Here is a 19,038-nt window from a genome sequence, read left to right as displayed (position 1 = left end):
TGCTAAATCTGTCTTTGTGATGATCTTTAGCGAATGTACTCATCAAGATTAAAGGGATAGTTCACCCAAAAATGTACATTCAGTGATTATTTACTCACCCTCATGCTGACTGAAAGTCGAGTTTAGTATTTTTAGTTCACAGGAGAATCTCCCAAACAGTTTAAGTAAATGGTGACCACTTTTCAACAAACAACTAAAAAAAAACATAAAATACCTCCATACTGCTCGTCTATTGTAATCCAAGTCTCCTAAAGTCAAGTTGACTTTAAAGACATCATTTACTAAAAAACTCAAAGCTAAACTCAAATTTCAGTCAGCATGAGGGTGAGCAGATAATGAAAGAATTCATATTTGGGTGAACTGTCCCTTTCCTACATAGGAGTACATGCACTATCTGACTGGCAACATAATACATGTGCTCATCCTGCTGGCCCTGTGTAGAATAAGAGAGGACAGAGACAGACTGCTGATTGATAATAAACAGTCAGACCGTCAGTGACTGTCAGTTGTTGGCTGCAGCAGCTGTTCCTCCTGCCAGACCTTCATGTCAGAGAGGTGAGGACGAGGAGACTGTAGGACGTGTTTGTCTGACTCCTTTTTGTCTCTGCTCTCTGACAGCCCTGCCCAAGCAGCCCACCTCCCTCATCGTGACAGAAACCACGGCCACAAGTGTCACCCTGACCTGGGATTCTGGCAACCCAGAGCCGGTGTCCTACTACGTTATCCAGTACCGCGCCAAACTGTCTGACAACGGCTTCCAGGAAGTAGACGGAGTCGCCACCACCCGATACAGCATTGGCGGCCTCCTCCCCTTCTCCGAGTATGAGTTTCGCGTCATGGCCGTCAACAACGTGGGACGGGGGCCTCCCAGCAGTACCGTGGACACCCGTACGAGCGAGCAGGCGCCCTCCTCGCCTCCTCTTCATGTCCAGGCGCGCATGCTGAGCTCCAGCACCATGCTGGTCCAGTGGGAGCCTCCGGAGGAGCCCAACGGCCAAATCCGGGGCTACAGGGTCTACTACAGCTCGGACCACGACGCCCCGCTCAGCGCCTGGCACAAACACAACACGGATGACAGCCAGCTCACCACCATCTCAGGCCTCACCACAGACATCACCTACAGCCTGAGGGTGCTGGGCTTCACATCTGTGGGAGACGGGCCGCCCTCTGATGTTCTGCAGATCAAGACGCAGCAGGGAGGTGAGAACACGCTCGCTGTGTCGCTGCAAAGCAACGGCACAAGAAAACTCTGAAGTTCTTACAGTCACAGTGCATTTTAAACAATGTGCTACAGGGTCAGATTTCTGCTGGATGCTTCTGTGGCAACAGAAGTACTGCCAGACAGTGACAGAGGAATTATTCACATCACAGTAAAATTAGAAGATTACAAAGTGCAATAATACTCCCTATAAACATAAAAGTCGTTATTCACAGCAGTCTATTTTTGCCTCATGATTGCAGTGGAACAAGCCGTAAACACAACACTTAACACATATTATCACTTTATACAGTTGTTATGGAAAATGTGCCACAACAGCAACTTGTTCTGTATCTGCTTGATCTAACAACAATTTACACTTCCAGCAGATACAGAGCAACGGGAATATTATCATTCATTTGTCTCCATATGATCAAATACTCGGTTACTGTCCTTAAGTGGTGTCCTTATCTCTACTGTCTATATTTTAACACAAATATCTGTACTTTCTACTTCTTATATTTTCAAAACAGGCTTGTTACTTTACTTTAAAGCAAGATAAAACAACAGAACAAAATGACATACAAGCTGTAAAAAGGTGAAAATTATGTCAAAGTTATAACAAGAAGAACACAACATAACAAGATGAAAATTATGTAAAAGATGCAATAAGACAAATATGAAGTAAAAGGTGTAACAAAACGAATATGACATAACAAGATGTAACAAGATAAAAATGACAAAATCGCTGTAACAAGACAACAACAACATAACAATACAAAAATTGTGTAAAAGATTTAACAAAACGGAAATGACATAATAGACGTAACCAGACAAAAACAACATAACAAGACGAAAGCAGCTACGTTTTCAGCTTGTTAAAAATGGCCTCAATTTTATCAGGTTATCAGAGCTTAAATATTTGTAGCTTGTGTTAAATGTTACAGTTAAATTAAATCTGTTGATTAAGCCAACTCAAATATTTTCATTAAGTGCAACCATTGCTCATCATTAAAAATATTTAACTCCAAAACAGTGACTTAATAAAACCTCAAACCTCAAATGTTTCAGTTGTCTTAGGGTTGGCCATTTTAATAAGGGACTGTATTTCCCTCGTGGATTAATTAAGAATTATGAGTTTACTGAACACAGAAGAAAGAAAATTCTACTGGCACTCAACATTTTTAAGTTAGCAGAACTTGGAAACAAATTTAAGTATTCACTACTTGTTCCACTTATACTACTTATTAAAAAAACAGCCTTCTATAACATAGTTTAGAGTAAATACTTACATCAGACCTCTGGTGCTGTTAGAAGCATTAACAACAACAAAACCATCAGAGTGACACAACCACCAGTCCACAGCTAACCGTCATCTACACTGCTACATGTGGCACCTGTATATCACACCTCCGTGACTTCCTTAATTACTGTGCAATTAAAGAGTGGTGTAATCTAGATTGATGCCTCGCTGTTTGCATCAAGCTACACATGTACTAAGTAGTGTTGAATGTGTGTGTGTGTGTCTGTAATGTGAGAACTTGCTGGTAACAGCAGAATTATGTGGAACAAACACAGTCACACTGAATCACACTGCCATCATTTAGAAGCTGCAGAAAAACAGAGGCGTAATGTGAAATATTCACCTGCTGAAATGAACACAGCAGGTAATTTATTGTGCAAGGATTCTCAAGAGTGTAGTGTATAGTATGTGTGGGAGTGTGTGTGTGTGTGTGTGTGTGCGCGCAATATAAAGGACTCACACACTTTATCCTCAAGGACAAAGTGGCTGCACGCACGTAGAGGAATAATAATAGTATTTCTTTCACATGGAGCCTGTTTCTCAATGTTCTCAGCTCATTGCGCCTCGCTGCGAGAAACATGACATCACAAAAGGAAAAAGGCCCCCATGTTCAGCTGAGCCACTTTATTAAATGTCCAGTCTGTGAGATTTAGGGGGTTTTATTGGCAGAATATGGCAGACATTGAATTTAATATTTAAGCAGTATCAGACAAGATAAAGTGCTGTTTTACTGAATATCATCATAGCTGTGATTCACTGTAAAAACGAGAAAGTTACAAAAACTCAAAATTTCAATGCAACAGACTGCAATAGATTTTTTGAGTTTTGAACTTTTGAGAAAGTTTTGCTAACTATTGATCTTTTATTGAGATGATTTACTTTTCCTCTTTCGATAAACTTTAAGCTTTGAATTTTAGAAGCTCGAAACATTGTATTTAAAAAAATGTTGATGTCTGTTTGCATGGGTTTTCTTCAGCGGCAGCATGTTTGTCCTTGTCAGCCACCGTACCAGTCAGTTGGAGAGTAGCACCTATTACTAGAGCTGTGTCTCAGTATGAGGGGTTTCAACACATTTTGGAATGAATTCGCTGATCGTGGGCCAGTTGTGGATGAATTTGTGGCTTGGTGTGATGAGTCTTTCCTCCATCTAAATGTGTCCAAAACCATGCTGTTGATTTCAGGAAGTCACCATCTAGCTCACTGCCAACTGTTATAAAAGGTGTTGATATCAACGTGGTTGAGACGTATAAATATCTGGGAGTTGTTCTTGAGAACAAATTGACTTTTGAACCCCATGCTGACGTTTCCTTTACTTAGGTCCAACAATGACGCAGATGTTTCATTGAATCTGTTTTAACTTTCTGTACTATTGCTTGGTTTGGAAATCTTAATCTGTCCCGTAAGAGTAGACTTGGAAGTCCTGTTAAAAGTCAGATCAAGCCTTTGGTCATTTATAACGGGTTGGCAGGTACTTACGAGGGCTGATGCCATACTGGTTGCCATTTCAGGGAACCTGTTCAGAAGACTAAAAGACTCCGTGCCTCTTTCATTCCAGGTGCTATAGATATGCTCAATAGCAACAAGCACCTTGGCTGCAGTCCTTCCACTACACTGGCACATTTTGCATATCTGCACTTCGGCATTCTTGCATATTTGTACTTGATATGAAAGTTTCATTCCTTTATTTGTTGCTGTCGTTGCTGTTGCCGATGTTGATGTTGCCCTTTTGTATAGAGGTTCTCATGTAAACCCTTGCAGCACAACAAATTTTCCTGAGGGGACAATAAAGAAACCTAACCTAACCCTCAAATTAGTAAATGTAAAAGTTTAAGCTGGGCAATAAGACTTCTGCTGGGGCCGAAGTTGTCAGGTACCACACTGGGAATTACTTCAGCTACTGCACATAATGTTCTTAAAAAAGTGATTTCCCACAGGTGGAACAGAGGTAAAAGGAGAGGGGAGAGATGTCAGGTCTGAACACACCCAGAGAGGAGCTCTAATCAGGCAGAAGTGAAAACACCCGTGTGTGTGTGTGTGTGTGTGTGTATGTGTGTATGTGTGTATGTGTGTGTGTGTGTGTGTGTGTGTGTGTGTGTGTGTGTATGTGTGTGTGTGTGTGTGTGCTGTGATTATATGGGGGCTTTAAAGCCGTGACTGAGTTCTCAACCACTTGGGGGCAGCAGCACCAGCAAAAAAACACTACACTGACATAATAAGACATACAAAAAAGGTAAGGTAATTCATTACGGGTGCAGATTTAAAAAAAAAAGACAAAGTCAAATTACATATACATTTAGTAAAAATGGAGATTACTAGTAGGATTACAACCTTAAAATAAAGAACAATATCCTACCATGTACAGTACACACACAGCTTCCAATTCATTATTATGGCTTCTAGTGAAAAAATGTATCACTGGATGGAAATTTCTAGACAATTTTTTGTCTTTAAATCGATCAATCAAACAATAAATTGTGCTCAATAAAGGAAAGAACAGCTGGACAAACTAATAAACCTAACAATGAACATAAAAGACTTCCCCTTTATCGTCTATTAAATCAATCTGCAGCAATTTTTTAATAAAAAAATATCAAAATTTTCTGATTTCAGCTTCTTATCGTATTTTCTGGTTTCTTTGCCCCTCTCTGACAGTAACCTGAATAGTTTTAAGTTGAGGACAAAACAAGACATTTGAGGACGTCGTCTTTGATCAACATCTTTTACCATTTTCTGACTTTTTATGGACCAAACAACTAATCAATTAATTGAGAAAATAATCGACAGAGTAGCCTGTATACACATCCACAGACTCAGAGCCAAGTTAGCATTCATTTGACATCATGTTTGTGTCCATCTGATTAATCTGAGTCTGATATTTACTGTCTAGTTTGCACCGTTCTAGTTTCCACCAACCAAGTTCCCCAGCTAGTCTCTTCAGTTTATCTGCCTGCTGTTTGGTGCCAATTTTCAACTTATTCACTAGTCATTAATGTTTTTATGTCTTGAAACCTGTCTGCAGGAGATTTTCATTATAAAAATAGTGTACCCTTTAGGGATGGTTTTTTCACAGATCAGTCGTGATGGTTGCTTCTTTCTTGTCTCACCTCAGCTCCAACATACTTACATAATTGGGATTTTCAGGGTCCAGTAACTCACAAAGATGGTAACAAGTAGTGTAAAGCCGAGACCAACCTTCAACCAGCCATGAAACAGCAGGTGACATCACAGTCTGGTGTCTGGAGATGCTTCGGTCTGTCAGATTAGCACGACACGCCTCAGTAAACTCCAGGCAGTCATGCACATGAGACACCTGTTAGCAAATTTAGTTTTTAGTTTAGTGATGATGAAGAAAAACTTTCTTACCTCTGATCAGACTTCACTTTGATGAAGAATAGAATAAACCAGAGCAGCCTCAGTTCTTCTTATCTGTGTACACAGAGGATCTTGGTATAACAATGGTGGCAACAGTACACAATTTTTGCACTCAAGTAGAAGTACAAATACTTGTTTAAAAAGAGACTCTGGTAAAAGTAGAAGTACTGATTCAACTTCTTTTGTTTTCGTCTTGTTACATCTTTGACGTTTTCGTCTTGTTACTTCTTGTTTGCTTGTTGTTTCCTCCTGTTAAGTATTGTCACATCTTTTACGTCATTTTCGTCTTGTTATGTCTTTTACATAATTCTCGTCTTGTTAGGTCAGTTATGTGTTGTTACATCTTGTTACGTCACTTTGGTCTTGTTAGGTATTGTTATAACTTTTTCATCTTGTTATGTCTTTTACGTCATTTTTGTCTTTGTCGTTTTTGTATTGTTACGTCTTGTTCCATCATTTTTGAGGTGTCTCTTATGTAATTTTTGTATGTTGCATTTTTGTATTTTTTTGTATGTTGTATGTGTTACATCATTTTCAACCTGTTGTGTCTTTACATCATTTTTGTCTTTTTATGTATTGTTCATTGTTTCCGTTTTGTTTGACCTTTTCCATCATTTTCGTCTTGTTACACCTTTTAGTTGTTTTTGTCTTATGTTGTTTTCACCTTGTTAAATCTTTGTCATCATTTTCATCTTCTTATGTCTTGTTACATCAATACTAACCCTTCAAATGCATTTAAACTAATGTAACTAAGCCTGATTTGTGAATGTAAAGAATAGAAAATACTGATGTGGGGAGAAAAAGTAAAAAGTTGTACTTAAGTAAAGAACAGATACCTAGAAAACTTAAGTATAGTAAAGTATTTGTGCTTCTTCTTCCCATCTCTGGTATACAGATGAGCACAGGTCATACCAAAAGCATAAAGATACCATACAGAAACACATATCATCAGGACGCTGGACTGGAGGGCACTACATTACATAAGCAACAATGTCAAAAAAGCTGGTCAACACATGATAGGCTTAATTATATATCAGGCACTTATTAATATTATTAAAAGTTGTCTTTACTCATTAATTCTCTGACAACTGACATAATTTCAGAAGATTTAAAGATGATCAGATCCAGTTTGTTACCTGTTCTGAACATGAATATTACAGCTCTCCTGACCCCTGGCTTCTTCTCTATTGGCCACACTTCCACTTCACCTCCTGACTGCCTCACTGTGCATTCCCACTTTGAATAGACCTTTGACTGTCTCTGTCTCTGCTGCTGTCTTTGATTCCCCTCATGTCTTTTTCCTCTGCCTGCAGTTCCAGCTCAGCCGTCTGGTTTCGACGCCGAGGCCGAGCTGGACTCACGCATCATGCTGTCATGGCTCTGGCCTGTCCAGGACCCCATCGTCGGCTTCGAGCTGCACTACTGGGAGGCCAACAATCCCACAGATAAGGTAACAAACCTCCCTTCCAATGAGGTAGTTTGATATGATGGATTTTACTATTAAAATATTTCTTTTTTTGGTCTATTTATGTTGAGGCCTGTAATGATATGTTCTACAGTTGATTTGTGTGTTTGTGTTGATATATTTTATTTTATAAATCATTATATTCCTGCCTCACACACTCTTTGTTTGGAACTGGCAGTTTCAGGCTGCATTTAAACCCCTTTTTAGCTCCATTTTCATTTATCTGTTGTTGTTGTTTGCTCCTGGTTTATTGCATATTATGCCCAAAACATACCCATGAATTAATCAATGCACTTGTGCACAGTTGATAAGGTATATCTTGCCTCATGGGGCAGGACAGGGCAGGATACAACTGTGCGCTCATGGTGCAAAATGGCAAAGGTGGATTTGAAAACACTTTGAATAAATTAACACCCTTGTGCTTTGAACCATGCGCTTTAGATCGCCATGAGATAGGGCTCTATGTCTCTTTCAGTCTGGGTATGTTCCTGTAACAGAGCAATGGGGTATTTACGTGTTGTCTCCTAATACATCCATGATCTCAGGGAACCACATAAGCTAATGGTATTGAATATTTCTATGTACCACAGCCTTCATGATCTCATGGTTTCCATGTCTCCACAGCATCGTGTCACTTTCGACCCAGCAGGCTCTTACGCAGTTGATGGTCTAAAGCCAGATACACTCTACATGTTCTCCCTGGCAGCGCGATCTGACATGGGTTTAGGAGTCTTTACTCAACCTATTGAGGCCAGGACCGCCCAATCCAGTAAGTACTGCAGTCTGTTCTGCTTATTTGGTCTGGATGAAAAGAAAAAATGATCCATTGTTGCCTTTTAGTTCTTGTCGTTTTGTTTAACCTATTACAAGTGAACCAGGAGGAGTAAACATGAGGTCACTGACAGGTAAGTCATTCATTGGACAATGCTGATGTCATCCTTCATTATCAGCGAAACATGGGCATATGGCTCAAAGGAAGAGCGGGTCATTTAAGAGCTGCTGGGAAAGATATCAAACCCCAATTGCTGTCAGTGTCTGTGCCATTTGTATGTGTGTGTGTGAATGGATTAGAAAATAGATTCATGCACTGATGGCTCCTGCCTACAACCACTGTGGACTTAGTAGTAGTAGTAGTGTATGGCATGGGAGGTAAGGAAAGACCTTCCAGAGTGAGATACAGACCAGCGCTCATTGTAGCAGAAACAGCTGGTTGTCAGAGCTAACCACCCATGAGCAGCTGCCTCAGACTCTCTGAGCCCGCTGGAGCTTTGACAGTCACTAGAAGCATATTCAAATCATGACCTGCATCATTCAAATCATTTTAGCAGAAATGTTTGTGCCCTGACAGATGTGAAAATTTGCTTAGGTTGTGCAAAAGTAAAAAACCTGTAGCACACCAGACACCAGGACTGAATTCAGTTCCTAAATGAAAGGTTTTCTCTTTTGGGCTGCGTTCAGAATAGATTGCTAATATACAATTCAGTACTGCGTGGTTGAGCTCATTACCATCATCACTGCACATTTTATTTTGAAGGGTCAATCTCATGTTAAGATCAGCACATTTATGGATCAGTGCCAGTGTTTCCCCTATCCTGGTCCTCCTGCATGTTTGGGATGTTTCCCTGCTCAAACACACCTGATTCAGATGATCAGCTCGTCATCAAGCCTCTGCCTGATAGCCTCAAGCCCGATAACAAACTGATCATCTGATGATCTGAGCTACGCTACACTAATGACAGTATGCTTCAATAAAATCTGATAAAACGTAATTATTAACACAGCTGTGGTAAACTGCCATCCTGCAGTAATATGTTGCTTTGTTATCGCATTAAGAAAAAATTCATACTATCACAGCCCTAAGCATGACATCTAATTGCATATGTAGTGCATTCCAACTTTATAGTGGGATATGTGCACTTTGTGTTTGTACGAAATGGCCAGATATATACTAGATTAGCAAGAATTCCTGATTATGTGCCATGAGCACACTAGACATACTCGACTGCCCCCAAAAATCCAAAAATGGGCAAAAAGGTGTGGCTTGGGTGGAGCTGAGGCAACCAGATGAAGCAGCTACTTAGCAGCTAGCCACCTGTGACCATACACATACATACGTAGACACTGCATTGGTCTTCGGATTGTATGTCAACATAGCTGCTGGGTTCCCTAGGTAAAGCCTGGCCTATAAACAAATACGGGTAGACAAGGGAGCTACATTTTTTCTGAATAAAAAGTACTATAACATTTTATTCTATGGTTTATGATCTATGTGGTGTAAGTTATAAAAAGAATCAAAACTTTTTTTGCTCACTCCATGTAGATCATAAACCGTGAAGTGGGAGTTACAGTTCAATTTTCTTTTTGCATGTTGGTGATTCAAGCACATAAACTTTAAATGATGTATCTTGTGGTTTTAGATTTAAGTCAACTAGGCATTTACAATACTTTGAATTCAGTGAATATTAATCTTTACACAGGCATATGTCAAAGAGAATGTTGGAGGACATTGTTCGGTGTCATCCGTTTGACAAATGTAAGTAGAGATTAGCTTCGTGACTGTGACTCCCACCTGAATAAGGCAGCAGAACCTCCTCTTCTGAACCGGCCCCTTTGTGTGTGCTCAAACTATTCTAACACAGTAATGGCAGCAGCAAACGGGCTGTGTAGCTCACAGAACTGTGTAATTACAAATCTCGAGTGTCGAGCTCACAAAATGTAATCACCAGTGTAGCATTAATTATGTAGACTTCTTTCCACATGTGTCAGTCATGCTCGATTTTGCTCAACATGCAACTCAATTATGAAGTTCAAGCTCCAAGGCAGCAACAAAAGAAAATGTCATTCTGAAGAGTTTTTTTGTCAGGCGTAAAATCCACTATTTTCACCTAAGCCATCATTCAGAAGAACCAGTAGTATTGCCTGATATTTATATATATTTCTGCCTTCTGCTGCCTATGCATAACAAATCACCAGGCACTGCACATTGCACATTTTGACGAATAGTCTAATAAAGGCATGGCTTGGATACATACTGTACAGTGTGTTATGATGTAAGATGAGGAAAGCCAAAACAGACTGTTTCACAGAAAGACAGCTTTTATCATGACTGTCATGTTCCTTCAACATGATTGTCTGTTATGTAAAACATGACATATCTACTGCTAATGTGCAGGACTCTGACTTCTGCTTCTGATCAATCTTCCCACAATGACACTAATACTATTGAACATCTTTAAAGGTAGGGTGTGCTATTGTATGCAATACAATGCAATTCAGCAAACATCTCCTGCTGCAGAAATGTTGAGTAGCAAGAGCGAAGATAAATCTGTTTTTTAATCCCAAAATTTTGAAACATAAACTTTAAGCTCCCCTTCTGCTAATAAAGGGGTCAGCATCAGGTCTGTCCCCGGCTCTCTCCCCCAAAGCTCCTCAGCTCCCAGCAGCTGTCTGTTGGCTCTTTGCCTCAGCTCTGGCCCGGACTGTCCCCAACTGGCCCAACCTGGCCTGTCCCCGGCTCTCTCCCCCAAAGCTCCCCGGCTCTCGGCACCTGTCTGTCGGCTCTGTGCTTCAGCTCCACCCCGGTCCACTCTACACTTGTATTGTAATAGTGGCTTTTGACTGATGGCAGGGGTGGATTTGTTTGGCTGCTGTGTTCAAATATCAGCTGTCTTTCTCCAAAACTCAGCCCACCTTTAATTCACAGCCTGACTGCATTTCTAGTTTTGGATATATCCTCTGAGGCACTTTGAGAGATATGTAATTGAAGCTGCAATATGTCTGACAGCTCCCAGAAGGAATCTTTGCCCTCTCTAAACAACTTGATTTAGCTGCCAGGATTGAAAAACCAGAGTCAGCAGTCACATCGCAAACAAAAGCGTTTCAAACTAGTTGCTTTGATTTCCAGTTTCTCATCACTCCTCTGGCAGCTAAACCCATCATGTCAGAAAAGTAGCCAACATGTCTAAAGACCCTGACTACATTTGGCTCTTACTGCTTCTCTAGCTCCTCCGCCTTTCATCTGTCTGTCAATCTCTGCTGTCTTTGTTGGGTTGATTTTACTGTATGTATCTGGAGCTTGTCAGATTAAAAATCTTTAAACTGACAGGCCATCAGAGGAGAGACACTGCAACAGAGATAAAGGCATAAAAAAAGGGCATAAAACCCAACGTCCCCATGGATGGCACCTATGGAAACTAAACAGTGCCTTTGGACAGACTTTTGTTAAGTATTTGGTGTGGTGTTTCAGCTCAGTTGTTGAGTGGCTGGGGAACAGATAGCATCATGATCCCATAGACATCCAGGAACTGAGCAGCACTAAGTACACGAGTAAAGGAAGGGGGGAGGCCCACAGTCTCTGACTTTGAAAACCCCTGGGTTAGGCAGTCTGGTGAACTGCAAGCGCATCATTTGCTGTTTGTCTTGTGTGAAAGTTATCGCTGTGATGCTGTGATCAGGTTCTGCTGGGAAGTGGCAGGATCCCATTTTGGGGCTATTAAATTACGTGACATCAGATCAGCGCAAAAGACTCGCTGATATCCGGTCCAGTGTTTTAGGCTATATTGGAATACTGGTATCGATATATGAGCAATTCTAATAAATATTAAATTTTTTTTGTGTGGTCACAGTCTGGTTTTGACTTTTTAGATGTAAAAAAACAGTTTAAATCCACAGGTTTTGGTTCTTCGTGATGAAAAGAATGGTTTATTTTCCCTGAGTATAGCTTTCCTGTGAGATCATGATTGTCAGTCTCAGTCCCAGATATATAACCTCATTCTTGAGTTTATACAATCTGACCTGTTTCTCAACGTGACCCCACTTTGTTTTTATCTCAGTAATAGTATCTCTCACTTCCTTGTGGGTCAGGATCATTCTTTTTCTATCTTAATTCATTTCCTCTCACAGCCACCCGCCTCTACTTCAAGTTTTGATATTTTTCCTAACCCCGTTTCTATTTTACAACTAATCGGCGGCGGTGCATCTCCCACACATGGATCTCTGTCTCTTTGATCTGCTGCACCCCTGCGCGGATGTATCCAAAGGTTCTCGCATGTGTGATGGAATTACGGCTGTTCTTGCGCGTCTCTTTCAACTCGTCACGAGCACCTCTGCTGCGGGCGAACGAACCAGCCTCCAACGCTGTTCAAACGGTGACCTCAGCGGGTCCATGCGCTCTGCTGGGGCTGCCAAACCACAGGCGAGCATGATAACGGTCCCCTGTGTTATCTCTCCCACCTGCTCCACAACTCATTTCAACCGGTGCTTTTGCTCTCGTATTTTGTTGTATTCTGCTCTTGTGTGTCATTGTGCATTAATGCATTCATCTGTGTTGTGCCTGTTTCACTTTTCAGTTGGTGAAACTTCACACTGTGTTAGCTATATTTCTGTGAGGTTGCTGTTGTTTCACAGACAGGTAGTTTCAGTGTGAAGTGTCACCCTTGTTTTTGTCTGTTGTCTGGACTGCAGAGGATGAAACCACAGGCTATCAATTCATATAAAATGTGTTTTATGTGAATTATTGTGTCAGTTTCACAAAGAAATTGCATTTATTGTTCAATGAAATGCATGTTTCATATTAAATCTTAACAATTAACCATCAAGTTTTAAGCCGGTCTTCTAAAAATTCCATTTATATACAACTAATTTCATTATCAATATGATTTGTAGAAAATCTATGCTGCCCAAATTATATACCAAGGTCATTAGTCAGATATGAGAATATTATGTGCACAAGCCAGACGTTCATAGGTGCCTAAACAATGGAGGAAGTGGAGCAGATGCACATTGACTGTTTTTGGGGAGCTTTGTGCCTTTGCATCTCTGTTTTTTTGGTCACATAACTTTGCTATTTTTAAACATTTGAGATAATTTGGATTGAAAATAGCTCATAATGATAATAAATTCATACATGTTTGATGTTAGTGGAAGGTAGATGAGCTCTATCCAGAACCAAACAGGATTCAGCCAACCAGGTAACAACCTAAACATTTCCTCAAATAGTCACTATAGATGGCAAATTAACAGTGTTATGAGTCTGTGTTTTACTCGGCGTGTATCTGATGTACCAGCCAGCACCCATTTTAGTGAGAAATCTGTATTTTTGAAACAGTTTGCCTTTCATTCCCACTGTCTTCTCCCACTAAAAAAGTGCCACTAAGCAAGGTACCCGTGGACTACACATACATTTACAAGACACAGGATAAAGAATAAAGATGCAATATAAGAATATAACAACTCTCAAAACAAATACAACAAACAGTATAAACACAGTCTTTAAGTTGAGGTTGATATTAGAATCAGTGTCATGCAGGAGCCTCTCTGAAATCAGCCCCAGCCTGCCCACAAACATAGGATAGTATGTAAAACATATGCTGGGACCTCAAAGAAGCTAATATATGTTTTTTTTTAAGTATTAAAATAGGCTACTCTATTAAATAAGTGAGCACAACTTCAAGCCAAGTATACTTAAAATTTATGCATATGGTACAAGGATACTTAAATATACTCTTCCTCAGTATATCTTGATCTAAAGATTAAGTACAAGTATAAGCCAAATATACTTAGACTTTCTGTATACTTTTCAGTGAAATCCAAATATACTTTAGTATAATTTTATTAAGTATATCTGATACGAAAATAAAAAATAAACTAAAAGCATACTCTCTTATTTTTAGTTTAAAATAAGTATACTAATAACACACAATTTCTTTTTTATAATTGAATCCCTTGATGCTCCACGGCATCTGCTTTCTGTATGACTTTAAGCGGCTATATGTGTCAGCTACCCCAGAGGGTTACAATTACCTGTGAATGTGGGTTGTCATATGGTGTCATCTATTGCTACAGTTGGCTTTGTAACGAATAAACTTTACTGCCATCTACTGGATTTTAAGATGTATGGAATTTATTCCACTGAGGCTAAATGGCTGTTAACGAAAGTGCAAAATAATTTCTTCAAAATTGAATGGGTTCTTTCTTGGCGTGTGCTAAACCCTTCCACCACCTGACAAAGAGAGACAAGTAAATGGCAAAAAATAACCTCCCTGGTGGAGGTAATTATAATTGAACAATAGGTGGGCTGCAGTAAGGTTTTCTCCAAAACATGGCAAAGCAAATTAGTCAGACATAAACACATTTTGTTTCCCCTGTCAGACCCAACTCATCTGTCTTTGTCACTCATCATCTCTGTGCAGTCCAGACTGTCAGTTGCTCTGTCTCCATTATCCACCCTGCTTGACCATTACCCTCCCTCCTCCCCTCCCATCAGCCCCTTCAGCCCCTCCCCAGGAGGTACGCTTGCTCAGCCTCAGCTCCACCAGCATCAAGGTGAGTTGGGTGGCGCCGCCCACAGACAGCCGCCACGGGGAGATAGTGCGCTACTCCCTGGCCTACCAGGCAGTGATGGGAGAGGACATGGAGCGCCACGAGGTGTCAGGGATCGGTGCTGATGTCGCCAGCTACGTGCTGGAGGACCTGGAGAAGTGGACTGAGTATTTGGTGTGGGTCAGGGCTCACACTGACGTCGGGCCCGGCCCGGAGAGCCCCGCAGCCCGCGCCAGAACCAAGGAAGATGGTATGTTGATGATGTCATAGGATCTCCAAGGAAATACTAACCTTCCAAAGCTCGCTCTGACCCTCTCCTGCTGCTGTTCTTCACTTTCACAAACCCTAAAACAAACTTTAAAAATACTTTCTTCTAGAAGAAATTCTTTAGATGAACATGAGCATGGGTATGTTTGATTTGCTTAAAGGACCAGTGTGTAGGATTTAGTGACATCTAGTGGTGAGCTTGCAAACTCCTCCCCTGTGGTCACAAAACCTGTGCAAAATGCAAAAGACTGTATCTAGAGGTGGTGCTTATTCATTCATGATGGACACCATGGAAGAGGACCTACTCCCTCTGTGGATATAAGGAGTTAATTCAGTAGTGAAAACACAAGAATTATTATTTTCAGGTGTGTATGCACTAAGGGAAATATAGTTATGAATGTTATATTCCATTTGTGCCCCTATATCTTATACACTGGTCCTTTACCACTGAACTTGAACAGAAAACTTTGGAAACACTGGTTTAGTTGCAGTTGTAAGCATAAGCTAAGTTCGCTCCGTGTGGTAAGATCAAAAAAGACACTGCGGTAGACAGTAATGCAGACTGCCATCCATTTGTTTAAAGTCAACAAACTTCCTCATTCAATCATCCCAAGACCATTGGTATTAGCAGTAAGTCGTGGTTGCTGGAGCCTGGATAAGATCACCCACTGCTACAGCTTGGCCTGTTCCCACAGAAAGTTCTGCCTCTGAGGCAGGGAGGTTATGGGTTAATGGCACTGCAGCCCACTGCAGATAAAGTTAGTCAGTTGCTGAAAAACTTCCTGGTTGCCTTGGAAGAGTTCATAAAGTATAACCGTGCCATTAGACCGCATTCATGTTCACTGCAATTGTTTCATTTTGTATAAACAAAACTTTAGATTAATTAATAAGCTGCTGAAACCCGTATCATTATTACATTAAAGCAGTTGTACTAGATTATTATTCAGCATGTGATTTAGGCCTAGTGCAAACATTCAGAGGCAGTGCAGAAAGCAGTGTAGCAAAGAGAAAATTAGGTCAGTTTTAGCATCTTTGTTTATTACACTATCACCAGAATTATTCACTAATCTTAACCAGGTGATTCAGTTGGAACCAGGGCCTCTACTGGCTATTTAGGTGCTGTGAGCATAATTGTTTGAAACCCTTATATTTCCAATTTCCCCGGGAAAGACTTACATCCCAGGTCACTCCAATAAAATGGCTACTAAGGGGACTGACTACATCACACATGAATACATTAATTAAACTCACCAAAGTCTCCAGTTCCTGGGCTGTTCCACAAACTCTGAAGTTGATACAAAGTTATTTAGGGCCAGAATCACCTTCATTGATAATTATTAAGGGCAGTGTATGTACTCACATCTAGGGGAGAGCAGTGTGTCATTATTTATGAGGCGGATATATCACCAATAGTAATCTACCTAAATATACAAATCCTCTCACTGTTACACCACAGGTTATATTATTCAGCCATTTTCATATCTCAACTTTGAGGATTTTTTTTTTTTCAATTCTGTCAAAATAACTTATTTAGATAACAAGTTTCAGTGGAGTGAAAACATCATTTTAATGTCCAAATTTAAATTTAACTGTCCTGCAAAAGTAACAGCTACTGACAAGCAGTGACTGTTTGAAAATGTAGCATTAAATAATTCTGAAGAGCTGATTTAACTAAAATATTAATTTAAGGATGCTTTATTGTCATTCCACAACATGTAAAATGTGTGAAGTTCTATATACCTGGATATTCCTGCCTGAGCCTCTCTGGAAAAAAACTCAGCTCTGTCTCTGCGTTGGGGGTCTGGATGCTGTTGCATTCCCTCCTCCTCTTCCTCCTCCTGTCTTTTCTGTTACAGCACAGGTTCTCTTTCCTGACTGTTTAAAGTTGTAGCGAACAGCCTTCCAGCCACACACGTTTTCATTCACAGCTGTGAAATATCTCCAAACGAAGCGCCTCTTTCGGTCAGCTAGCGCCATGTGTTGGATTAAATTGGTCAGGGTGCGTACCACGGCGTGCTGCACCGGTGTGACTTCATGTGTTGTTTGAGTGTGCACAGACGCAAACAGTGGAGAAGCAAAGAGAACAACTGAACATTGTTGGCACAGTTCTGCTCCTTGAAACTGAAACTGATCTCTTCTTTGGTATCTATCCTACTGATGCCAGAATCAATCTTCAAAAACAAGGCATAATATCAGAAGTATTTACATTTTGGGATCGATCCTCCCACCTCTATCAATTGCATTAATTCCCAATTTATTGTATTCCAATACTGATTAGGGACCCCAGCATGCAGAAATATTCAAATAGTCAAAATCAACACATAAAGACTGCATGAAAAACTACATGGGATTAGCATAAAGTGGGCGTATCTGTAAAGAGGATACTCTCGCCCACCAACTTGTTTTCATTCAGATATCTGAACATGACAGTTCAAAGGACCCCTTTGAAAATAGCTATTGCCAGTTTTTACCTCACCAAAATGTAGCCTTTGGAGGATTATTTAGCTCCCTTCTTGACAAGCTAGCTAGATGGATGCATCTTCACTCAAGCTTGAAAGACAGTAATGTCGGCCAAGGACGAGGCCTCACCCTCAGAGTTTATTAATGCAGTAGGTAGATCTGTGACTGCTTTGGTGCCACCTCTGTTTTTGACACTGGGTTTATGACCACATTAAATTCTACGCATAGGGGCTTTAAATAACTTGCCAAAATGTCAATTTTCAAATATTATACCTAGTTTGTATGCTTGCTGTAGATCTCCTTACACTGCATGGTGGAGAGACATGATTATAAGTCACAGTACAATCTTGTGCTCATTTCTCCACGTTTTCCTGCCACTGATCTTCTGCCTGCCCGGCCTCTCTCTCTGCCAGTCTGCCCGTCTTTTTCCCAGCATGATGACACGGCCTCAGCCTGCTGGACCGCCTCCCTGCTGAGCTAAGGTGTCTGGAGAATTGCCTGAGTGGCAACACGACATGCTCTTTCTCTGTGTTCAGTCAGATAGCAGCTCTGAGGCGCTAGCTAAATGGCCACTATGATTCAGTCCGTGGGGAGGCTCTGCCATTCACGCTGCGCATTGGTTATTACTGTCACTGCCGAGGACGAGTCAGAGGCAGAATGCAGCTCAGCCCCGGCGCTCGCAGCTTTAAGACACACACAGCACTACAGCAAATCCTTAGCAGAGGATTCACCTCTGTCTGTGAGGGCACGATTGGCCATATCATGAGCAATGAGAGCAGAGAGTAATGGGCTCTTTGCAGGAGCCACTAGAGGAAATCAAAGTATCAAAGGATGAGTCCTGGACTCTGTCATGGAGGCTTAGAAAGTCTAGCAGCATGGCGTGGAACCTCTCACTCCTCTGACCTGCTCAGGCCTCTGACTGCTTACAAATGAACCGCAGCTCTGCCTCAGTCATCTTCCTGACTCTGTCCTGTCATTTTCCTCCTAATCGCATTAGTCGTACCAATGTCCGCATTAATTTGATTGCCTCCTGCTCTTATTGTGTTTAAATCGTCTCTGTCTGAATGTAAATATGGAAGGAACACAGACAGGAAGAGTGATGGTGCTTATGTGTATGTTAATGACTTAAAAAGTAGGTCTGTTTGCTGTCTGTCCACTGAGTGACTGAAGCCGTCTGATTCTCCTGTTCAAAACAGAAATTGAGAATTACAGAGAAACGTCTAAATACATTCTCTGAAATAAAAGTGCAGACTAGAACCATTAAGGTCTCTTTGGCTTGTCCCCTTCGGAGAACCCTTTTTGGCTCCTGGCAGAACTTTTTAAAACGGTTCCACTCGGAGCCCTTTCAGATAGTTATACCAAACCCCCCCAACATAAATGGTAATATATGTAACCGTCTGTGTTTCATCCACAACCCCCTGTGAGAGGTTCTCCATAGGCTCTCCATCCTCTCTGGGTATTCTCTCCAGGACCGTTCCACCTTCTTAGCGTGCTAAGAAGAAGCCACTTCTATCAAGTTCTATCATGATTACAAGGGTTTTATCTAGAACCCATCTGCACTGTTAAAAGGCTTTATAGAAGGGCTGCAGTTTATTTCAAGGATCTCTACAATCCTTGAAGAACTTTCTTTTCCAGAAGTGTTCTTTGATGAAA

At 40.9% G+C, this 19,038-nt stretch overlaps 1 protein-coding gene across 7 annotated transcripts in view; it reads left to right on the top strand.

The window, feature by feature from the left end:
* The window catches only part of ptprfa (protein tyrosine phosphatase receptor type Fa), a 467,935-nt gene that overhangs the window by 294,383 nt on the left and 154,514 nt on the right, over positions 1–19,038 (top strand). For 5 of the 7 annotated variants that reach the window (XM_084722446.1, XM_084722449.1, XM_084722447.1 and 2 more), the window contains exons 8-11: positions 619–1,200; positions 7,187–7,323; positions 7,963–8,107; positions 14,603–14,908. In XM_084722446.1, the coding sequence (XP_084578572.1) occupies positions 619–1,200; positions 7,187–7,323; positions 7,963–8,107; positions 14,603–14,908 (1,170 nt within the window). The remainder of the gene's footprint in view (positions 1–618; positions 1,201–7,186; positions 7,324–7,962; positions 8,108–14,602; positions 14,909–19,038) is intronic. The other 2 variants (XM_084722451.1, XM_084722450.1) reach the window with 1 other exon arrangement.

The sequence above is a fragment of the Lutjanus erythropterus genome, chromosome 7 (assembly GCF_056507025.1).
Source record: "Lutjanus erythropterus isolate fLutEry1 chromosome 7, fLutEry1.hap2, whole genome shotgun sequence".
Classification (NCBI taxonomy): Eukaryota; Metazoa; Chordata; class Actinopteri; order Lutjaniformes; family Lutjanidae; genus Lutjanus; species Lutjanus erythropterus.
The sequence above is the reverse complement of the archived record's forward strand: the minus strand, read 5'-3'. Positions and strand labels throughout refer to the sequence as shown.